This window comes from Lathamus discolor, chromosome 18, assembly GCF_037157495.1.
Source record: "Lathamus discolor isolate bLatDis1 chromosome 18, bLatDis1.hap1, whole genome shotgun sequence".
NCBI lineage: Eukaryota > Metazoa > Chordata > Aves > Psittaciformes > Psittacidae > Lathamus > Lathamus discolor.
The window spans coordinates 4,081,443-4,090,841 of NC_088901.1; the positions used below are offsets into that span (position 1 = coordinate 4,081,443).

General features: G+C 61.4%; 2 protein-coding genes across 2 annotated transcripts; both read right to left on the reverse strand.

The window, feature by feature from the left end:
- Positions 1–703: 703 nt before the first annotated feature.
- On the reverse strand, positions 704–3,920 carry FABP3 (fatty acid binding protein 3). Its single transcript, XM_065697953.1, has 4 exons — positions 3,755–3,920; positions 3,054–3,226; positions 1,575–1,676; positions 704–985 (listed from the first exon to the last, which is right to left on the reverse strand). The coding sequence occupies exons 1-4, from the start codon at positions 3,825–3,827 to the stop codon at positions 932–934; spliced, it is 402 nt and encodes a 133-aa protein (XP_065554025.1). The 5' UTR covers positions 3,828–3,920; the 3' UTR covers positions 704–931.
- Positions 3,921–6,532: 2,612 nt separating this feature from the next.
- On the reverse strand, positions 6,533–7,886 carry LOC136023391 (cAMP-dependent protein kinase inhibitor beta-like). Its single transcript, XM_065697804.1, has 3 exons — positions 7,804–7,886; positions 7,518–7,669; positions 6,533–6,808 (listed from the first exon to the last, which is right to left on the reverse strand). The coding sequence occupies exons 2-3, from the start codon at positions 7,660–7,662 to the stop codon at positions 6,726–6,728; spliced, it is 228 nt and encodes a 75-aa protein (XP_065553876.1). The 5' UTR covers positions 7,663–7,669; positions 7,804–7,886; the 3' UTR covers positions 6,533–6,725.
- Between the last annotated feature and the right edge of the window lie 1,513 nt (positions 7,887–9,399).

Below are 9,399 nucleotides of genomic sequence, written 5' to 3' on the forward strand. Positions count from 1 at the left end.
GTCTGTACTGAAGAGGTTGGTTGGAGTCCTGGCTGCTTTGTGAGGTTCCCTGCAGTGGGAAGGGAGGGTGTAATGAGGCAAGAACCCTTTTGGTGGGGAGGATGAGCCTTGTAGCTGGAGCTGAAGGCCAGGGGAAGGGGTGGCAGAGCTGGGCGCTCCTGTACCGGTGACTGCAGTAGGTCCCCCTGTGTGTCCCAGCCAGGCAGATGTGCCACATGCGAGCTGTTGCTGCTGTGGAGGTGGGAATGGGGCTGGATGGAGCTCAGCCATTGGCATGGCAGGACACAGAGCAGCTGCTCCTTCTCCTGCTGCTTCTCACCCCGCTTCCCCACAGCCAAGCTCCCTTTGGGGCTGGTTCCTTCCCAAACCCACACCTGAGGTGCTGGTGGCCTCAGTCCTTGTCTTGGCACTGCTTTGGGTTGTGGAATGATGGCTCTCCCTGGGATGGAACACGCCAGGGACGCGGAGCAGCGATGCCAGAGCTGCAGTGGGGATAAACCCAGTATTCCCTCTGGAGAAGCACATTTCTACCCGTGACCACCTCTGTTCCCACAGCTCAAGAGACACTGAGGCCACTACAGGGATTGAGCCTCCTTAACCCCATCAGTGCTGGGGCTGGTTTAACCCCCCCATTCCCCACGGCTGGAGCCTGCAGGTGAGCCCGAGCCAACCCCCCCCAATCCCAAGGCACTGCTCCCGGAGCTGTAACAACGAGACCTTTATTCATCCTTCACGTGGCTTTTTCCCATTATCAATAAAAAACAAAAGCCCTGACCCACGAGACGGGCCCCAGCAACCCCTGAGCGATGGGGACAGGGGCAGTGGGTGGCCCCATGGCATGACGGGCTCCAGGACCCCGGTGTGGGGCAAGGGCTGAGGTGTGGGGGGCGAATGTGGCACCAGGTGACAGGCAGGGAGATGGGGATGGCTTCTATGTGGCCTTCTCGTAGATGCGGGTGGACACGACGTTGCCCATGGTGAGAGTCTGGTGGTAGAAATTGGGGTGTCAGTTGTGATGCTGGCGCAGCTCCTGCCTGCCCTGGCCTGGCCTGAACCCTTCTGCATGGAATCCCAGCCTGGTTTGGGTTGGAAGGGACCTTAAAGCTCCTCCAGCTCCAACCCCTGCCACGGGCAGGGACCCCTTCCACTGGAGCAGCTTGCTCCAAGCCCCTGTGTCCAACCTGGCCTTGAGCACTGCCAGGGATGGGGCAGCCACAGCTTCTCTGGGCACCCTGTGCCAGCGCCTCAGCACCCTCACAGGGAAGAGCTTCTGCCTAAGAGCTCAGCTCAGCCTCCCCTCGGGCAGGTTCAAGCCATTCCCCTTGGCCTGTCCCTACAGGCCCTTGCCCCAAGCCCCTCTCCAGGTTTCCTGTAGCCCCCCCTCCTCTTTTTTAAAGCATGAGTGCACCCCTTAACTCACACCATTCCCATTATGGCTTTTAAATAGATTATATATCATTGATTTTGCTTCCTGTATCCCCAAAGCAGTTTTTCTCCCTGGTTTTCCCACTAATCCACCCATTCTCAACACCAATACCACTTGTTCTCCTTTCAAACCTTTTCTATTTCCTTACCAGGATTAACTTCCCATCCTTCAGCTCCCGCACCAGTGATGTCTCCTTCCCATCCCACTTCTGCACATGGACCAGTTTGCCTCCATCCAGCGTGACCACAGACTGAGGGGAGAGAACAAGACCTACCATTACCAAGGGCAGGTACCAGGGCAGGTACTAGGAGAGATGCTAAGGGATGTATCAGGGCACGTATCAGGGATGGTACCAGGGCTCTGATCCGAACCAAAAGGCCCTGGGAAGGGTTTTGGAGGGGCTGACCCAGCAAACGCCAGCGCTCCGGGGCTGCTGTTTGCACAGCTGCTGCTGCTGACTCAGCACCCAAACCCTGCCAGTGCCAAGGTTATTGTGAGCCTGGGGCTGTGCCAGGACCACATCCTGCCCTGTGCCCCACACCGGGTCCCCCCATGGCTCTGGTTCCTCCTCCCCAGGGCTCAGGTCTCCCCATGGTGATGTCCCCACCCAGGCTCTCTGCGCACCTCAGGATCCCCACAACTCATCTTCTTGCACAGGGTCCCACAGCCCTGGACCCACACATCCGGGTGCCCCATAGTGTGGCAGCCCCACGGCCCCATCGATGCAGCCCCATGGCTCGGGCAGCCTCCTGTGCCCTTTGGCCACCAGCCAAGGAGCACCCGAAGGGCACGTCCTGGGTTGTGGCAGGGGCTGGTGCCGGTCACATGCTCTGCTGCTCCAAGCATAGTTTCCACCAGCTCCAGCCAGTGTGAGCAGGGATCCGCTGTGGACATGGATCTGCTTTGGGCATGGATGTGCTGTGCACATGGACCTGCTATAGACAGGGACCTGCTGCCCTGTATCCTCCCAGCACCCATCCCGTTTCAGCCCATCCTCACTCTGTGCCCAGCTCTTGCACTTGCTGCTTTGGGGCTGGGGAAGGGGATTTGTGTCCAATAAGCCTCAATCCGCCCCCCCCACGAGATGCCTCCTGGGCTGGGGGGCACAGGGCTGCCCCATGCACAGTGTGTGTAATGGTGCATGGGATCAGCTGCTGGGACTAGGAGACAGCAGGGGCAATGCTGCAAGGGACAATGTGCAGGGGGGAGAGGCCAGGGAAGGAGCTCGGACCCTGCTTGAGGTGGTTTTTCCTTGCTCTTATGGGGAGGAACAGCCCCATTGGGTGCAGCATCATCCAACTGCTCCATCCCTGCTGCAGCTCTGCCCGGAGGGGGCTCAACACCGAGCTCTGTGCCCCGATCCCTGCCCTGGAGCAGGGATGACGCTCGCTGCCACCCCACACATCCTCCTTTGCCTGCTCTTGAGCAAGCCCGGCGCTTGCACAACCTCCCTGCCCTCCCGGGACACCCCAGCTGAAAACGGGGTGCATGAGACCGGGTTTGAACCCCAACCCTGGAGCAAAGAGGCTTCGTCCTCCCATCGGCAACAAGGCTGGAGCCCCAGAGCTGTGCGGTGACGGCCGGATCCCATTGATCCCACAGATCCCACTTGGGGGCCAGGGCTCACCTTGACGTGCCTGTCGTCCGCCGTGGTCTCATCGAACTCCTGGCCCAGCTTGAAGCTGATCTCCGTGTTCTTGAAGGTGCTCTGGGTCTTCACCGTCACCTTGTCCCCATCCAGCTCGATGATGGTGGTGGGCTTGGTGAACCCGGCCACCTGCCGCGTGGCAAAGCCCACGCCTGAGGGTGCAGGGATAGGGTGAGGGTGCGCGGAGGATGCAGCGTCACCCTCCAGCATCACCTCATGGTTGTGGGGGGTGAACCCCGAAACTCCCCACCCGTGCTCCCGACGCCCCCCCCCAGTCTTTTCCTGCTGTGCTTGGGGAGGGGTTTGGGATGGCAACAATGGGAAAAAAGGCTGGGAATGCTGCCACTGCAGCGCCCAGCTCCACGGTTGCGCTTTGGGGGGGGGGGGGGTGTGTTCACCGGTGTTCACCGGTGTTCACCAGTGTCACCCCCTCATGGACCACTCTGTGGTGTGGGATGCACAGAGGTGATGCAGGTTTGGGGGGGGGGGTGAGGGTTGGGGGGTCCTGAGCAGCTCCCCCCCCCCCACCAAGGGCAGAGAATGATGAACACCCCCGACCCCCCCATAGCAGCGCCCCCCCAACCGCAGCCCCATGTGCTTGAGGTGGTGGTGGTTGGGGGGGGGGGATATAAACCACGCGGAGGGCGATGCCCGGCTCCAGCCCCCCCCCCGGTTCTCACCCAGCGCCTTCATGTACTCATCGAAATTGGTCGTTTCCACCAGCTTCCAGGTGCCCACGAACGCATCCACCATGGTGCGGGGTTCCGGGGAGGGGTGGAGAAAGGGGGGGGTCACCGGCAGCGGCTTCAGCAGCGCCCAACCCGCAGCTCCCGTCCGGCCGCGCCGCCGCCTTAAATAACGTCCCCATCACATGATTGGAAAGAGCAGACCCGCTCCAGAAATACTCCTCCTCGGCAGCGCTGCCAGCGCCCACCCCGCGCCCCGACCCCGGGGCTCCGGGCGCAGCCATGGGGCGAGTGTGGCCTGAGCCGGGTCGGGTCCCGGCTCCCCAAAGGGAGAGGGGCGATGGGGAAAGGGATGGGGGGGTGGTTTGGGGTCCCCCATGGGGATGTGCGCTGAGGAGGGGACAGTGGGGACCCCTGCTCCGTGTGTTGGGGGGGGGGGGGGGGGGATGTGTGACCCCGGTGATGCTCTGTGTGTGCAGGGGACACTGGGGACAAGGGCGGCCATGGGACACACACATGTCCCCCGTGTGCCCCCTTTTGCTTCGGGCTCTGGTGGCAGTGGGGTCAGTCCATCAGGACTCCATCCCCAGCACTGGGCGGGGGGGGGGGTGTCCCACTTTCGGGGTGGGGTGGCCTCACCCGCATGGGTGCAGTGTGTTCCCCATGGGGTCTTAGGGACAGCGGGGTCAGAAGCGGGTGAGGGAGGGACCCGGGGACACCTCCTCCCTCTCTCTGGCCCCAAGGTGTCATTGCAGGCACCCAAAAATAGCCGGAGCTCGTGTTCAGCCTCCTCTCACTGCGCTGCCGGTGATGGGACCCATTGCGGTGGGGAGATGGGGACAGACCCCGTGGGGTGGGTGACATGGGGGGGGTGTACCATGTGTGCAGAGTCCGGTGCCCACACACCCCCTCCAGCTCCCCCCCCTGCAGCAATGGGACCATGGGATGTGGATGAGCCACATGTAGGGCACAGAACACCCATCCGAAGGGGCACCCATGATGGGACACCGTGTATGTGGGTACCAATGCACATGAGTACCCCTGCACATGAACGTGTGTGCGCACACCTGCACATGTGCATGGATACCTACCCATAGGAGCACCCGCATGCATGGATACCCACACACAACAGGACATCCCTGTGTAGATATCCCCTCCACGGACACCCATGCACACAGGCACCCACACACGCATGCCTGTGAACATAGGCAGCCACACACATGGACACCCGCTCACATGCTTGAGCACCCATGCACATGGTCACTCAGGCACATGGACACTCACCCACAGGAGCACCCGTGCACATGGGCACCCATACTCACAGAGACCCGCCACACGCATGAGCACCCATGTGCATTAACACGCATGCCCATGCACATAGATACCCACCCATGGCAGCACCCATATACAAGGACACCCATGCACGTGGACATCCATCCACATGAATGTACACGCATATGGACATCCATGCACATGAACATGCGTGCACATGGTCATCCATCCGCATGAATGTACATGCGTAAGGACATCCATGCACATGGTCATCCATGCACATGAACATGCGTGCACATGGTCATCCATCCACATGAATGTACATGCATATGGACATCCCTGCACATGAACATGCGTGCACATGGTCATCCATGCACATGAACATGCATGCACATGGGCATCCATGCACATGGGCATCCATGCACATGGCTGCCTGCACACATGAACACCTACCCGCAGGAGCACCCATACACATGGCCACCCATGTGCACACATGCACACTGTGTGCACAACACCCACGCACATGGATGCACAAAGGTGCTCACACCTGGGTGCTCCATGCACAGAGGCACCCATGCGTGCAGGTACCCATGAACAAGGCTCCCCATGCACACACACATGCATCCACACACGTGTTGCTATGTCCACGTTGGCTGGACACGGTGACCCCATACGTGGCCCCACACCAGTGTCCCTGACCCGGTCACCCCCAGGGTGGTGGCCAGAGTGGACCTGGGCTTTGGGCTTCCTTTGCTGGTCCCACAGCGACAGCTATAGGTGACCATGGTGATGGGGACGGGTCCTGCCCAATGTGCAAGCTCTGCCTGGCTCCAGCTTCCCACAAGGAAAGCCCGGCCTGGGCAGGATCCAGCCTCCCAAGTCCTTCCCAGCCCCTTGGTGCCCGGGCAGGGGGTCCCCATCCCATCTGCCAGCAGGTTTTGGGGAGCAGCGCCTGGGAGAGCCCAGCTCCATCTCACACCCTCCCATTCCAAAGCACCGCAGGACCCATTTGCTGCCGTTCCCCCTGCTGGGTATTCCCCAGGGAATACGAGGGGTCCCAGGGCTCTGGGCAGGGGCACCCATGGGTGGCCCTGGCACAGAGGGGATGCTCAAAACAGCATCACCCTGCTAATCCCCCCCCCCCCCCCCCAAACCACCAGCATCCTCTTATCCACAGAGCTGAGACCCCAATGCATAGGGTAAGGACCACCCTGGGATGCTCTGCTCCTTGGTAGGAACCTGCGGCAAGGTGCTGGCTGCCTTTGCTGAAGGGCTGGGGGGGGAGGGGGGAGATGTTGGGGTTGTGCCCCCTCTTGGAAAAGGCCCCCGCATCACGCAGGAAGAAAGGCGAGGAGACGGAGGTGGTACCCAAAACATCACAGTGAACACCACACTCAGCTAGAAACACCACAGGCTGCTCCTGCGGCCAGGAGGAGCCCCCCCGGAGAGCCCCCTGTGCTCGGCTCTGCCCAGTGTCCCAGGACAAACACATTCCTCCCTTGAGTCCTCGCCCCAGGTGGGAATCATCCCGGCAGGTCCCCGTGCGATGCTCGCCCCATGGCGGGGGGATGATGCCCGATGGCAGCACCGAGGAGAACCCAGCGGACTCCGGCCGTGCCAGGGAAGCTGGGCTGATGCTCCACAGCCTCCTCCTTCCTCCGCTGGTCAGCAATGGCCCCCCCCCGGAGCGGGGTTAGGACGTGTCCTTCAGCTCGGGGCTGGGGGGCTGCGGAGGGGGCACCTCCGCCGAGGGCGACTGCATCTCCTGAGCGCTGCCTGCGGGAGAGAGCCGGGATGAGAGAGAGCACGGCCCATGCAGTGTGTGTGTGTGTGTGTGTGTGTGCTGGGCTGCACCCCCAAGGCGTGAGCAGCACAGGGAGGGGATCCTGCCCCTCTGCTGCGCTCTGGGGAGACCCCACTTGGGTCCTGCATCCGATCCTGGGGTCCCCAGCAGAGGGACATGGAGCTGATGGAGAAAGGCCAGGGCAGGCCATGAGGATGCTCAGGGGCTGGAACAGCTCCTGTATGGAGCCAGGCTGGGAACATTGGGGCTGCTCAGCCTGGAGAAGAGAAGCTGTGAGGAGACCTCAGAGCAGCTTCCAGTGTTAAGGGGGCTACAAGGATGCTGGGGAGGGGCTCTGCATCAGGGTCTGTAGGGATAGGACAAGGGGTGATGGGCTCAAACTGAAACAGGGGAAGTTCAGGTTGGAGATAAGGGAGAAGCTCTTCCCTGTGAGGGTGCTGAGGCGCTGGCACAGGGTGCCCAGAGAAGCTGTGGCTGCCCCATCCCTGGCAGTGCTCAAGGCCAGGTTGGACACAGGGGCTTGGAGCAAGCTGCTCCAGTGGAAGGGGTCCCTGTCCGTGGCAGGGGTTGGAGCTGGGTGAGCTTTAAGGTCCCTTCAACCCAACCCAGGCTGTGGTTCTATGATGAGCAGCCCCAGCTCCTGCCCTCCCCACGCCATCCTCCATGGTCCTCATCACCCACCTGCGCTCAGGGACATCTCTGCCAGCTTGAGGGGCAGGTCAGAGGGGCTGACACCGGCCGGAGAGCCCAGGATGTCGGGCAGGGCATTGCGCCTGCCCGTCCTCCCGGAGGATGCGAAGTCCAGCACGGGTTCCACCTCGGTCATGTTAACCCTGCGGAGACACGTCCCTGCCCATCAGCCCCCGGGAGCACCGAGGATGAGCTTTAAGGTCCCTCCCAACCCAAACCATTCCATGATCATGGAGAAACGGGCTCCCACCAACCCCCCCATCCCCAGCAGCCTTACCGGGCACCCTCCAGCCTGGCCTGGTGCTGTGCCTCCCCCGTGCCCAGTGTCCTGCTCTGCTCCCTGGCTTGGTGCTTCCTCCTCCCAGGGTCTCACAGGCAGTGAGGGACCCCCCAGTAGATGGGGACCACCCGGCTGGGTCCTTCAGGCTCCAACCTGGGGGAAGAGAGAGGAGGGGTCAGCAATGGGGCAGTGCAGGAGGGAGCCTCATCCCCATGGGTGGTACCCAGAGCTCCCAGCACCATTCTCCCTGCAGTTGGAGAGATGGATGGAGAGCAGGGATGGGGACAGGGAGGTGGGATGTGAGGGTGGCACAGGGCACCCAGAGAAGCTGTGGCTGCCCCATCCCTGGCAGTGCTCAAGGCCAGGTTGGACACAGGGGCTTGGAGCAAGCTGCTCCAGTGGAAGGGGTCCCTGCCCGTGGCAGGGGTTGGAGCTGGATGAGCTTTAAGGTCTCTTCCAACTCAAACCAGGCTGGGATTCCATGATTCTATGGCAGCAAGGCAGGCTGAGAGGGCACTGTAGCGTGTGCTTGTGCATGCATGCATCCCCTGGCACACATGTGCATGCGTGTGCACCCCATGTCAGTGCGAGGGCTCCCAGTAAGTGCCAGGGCTGTGTCATCCCCTGGTCACAGAGGTTCCCGTCACACATCACACATCCAAGTTCATGTCCTCCATGTGGCACCAATTGTGGCCGCCCTGACCCTGGGCACCAGGACACGGGCAGGACACAAGCAGCATCCATGTGCGTGCCGGAGCAGCCACCGTGTCCCACTGTCATCCATTGGGAACAGGGGCTGGGCTGAGACGCGACGTGTGTGTGATGGTGCGCACACACACACACGTGTACACTCGTGTTCACACACATAGTCCTGTCTGCACACATTCAACTGCACCTATGCACACGTACACGTGTATACACACATAGATGCTTGCACGCACACACACATCCAGCAGGGCAGGAGCCCCACAGAGCCGGATCAAAGCCACTTCCCAGCAGCTCCCTCTGGCTCAGGAGCTGCAGAACCAGCAATAAGGAGTCTTCAAGGCCAGGCTGGATCCTGCCTGTGCCCATCCTGCAGCTCCAGGAACACGGGGTCGGGGTAGCAGGGGTGCAGGCGGGGGTTCCATCGCGTCCGTTCCTCAGACACATGCAGAGAGATCAGAAAAGGTGCTGGGACCCTGCAGGGGTTGTCATGGGTGGGGATCCTGAGCACTGCTGGGTGCAGCATCACTGCCACAAGGAGCCCATCGCGCTGTCCCCATCCCGCTGCATCCCTGCGGTCCCATGGGAACCTAACCCGTGCCGAGTGGTCCCAAACCCAGCGCAGCCTGGGCAGGGATTTCCTCTCTAAGCAGGGACTGTTTCTGTGGTGCTTAATATGGTCTCATCTTGAAATAGCTCCTGGAGTCACATGAAAGGTCCTCGGGGCCACTGGCTCCTGCTTTAATGCCCCTAATGGGATATAGGAGGTTGGGGCAGAAATAAACCTTAATCCTTCCTGGAGATGGGCCATGGTGGAAGATCCTGGGAAGAGGCGGAGGGAGGACATGGCACAGGGATGCATCATATCCCTTCAGCCAATTCCATTGG

What these genes read in the sequence shown, in the direction of transcription:
- LOC136023391 (XM_065697804.1), bottom strand. Translation starts at nt 7,662, where the DNA reads ATGACCGAGGTGGAACCCGTGCTGGACTTCGCATCCTCCGGGAGGACG. An exon ending in AGAGATGTCCCTGAGCGCAG is followed by an intron (nt 6,809 to 7,517) that starts GTGGGTGATGAG and finishes TCTCTCCCGCAG; the next exon opens with GCAGCGCTCAGGAGATGCAG.
- FABP3 (XM_065697953.1), bottom strand. Translation starts at nt 3,827, where the DNA reads ATGGTGGATGCGTTCGTGGGCACCTGGAAGCTGGTGGAAACGACCAAT. An exon ending in TGAGTACATGAAGGCGCTGG is followed by an intron (nt 3,227 to 3,754) that starts GTGAGAACCGGG and finishes CTGCACCCTCAG; the next exon opens with GCGTGGGCTTTGCCACGCGG. An exon ending in AGGATGGGAAGTTAATCCTG is followed by an intron (nt 986 to 1,574) that starts GTAAGGAAATAG and finishes TTCTACCACCAG; the next exon opens with ACTCTCACCATGGGCAACGT.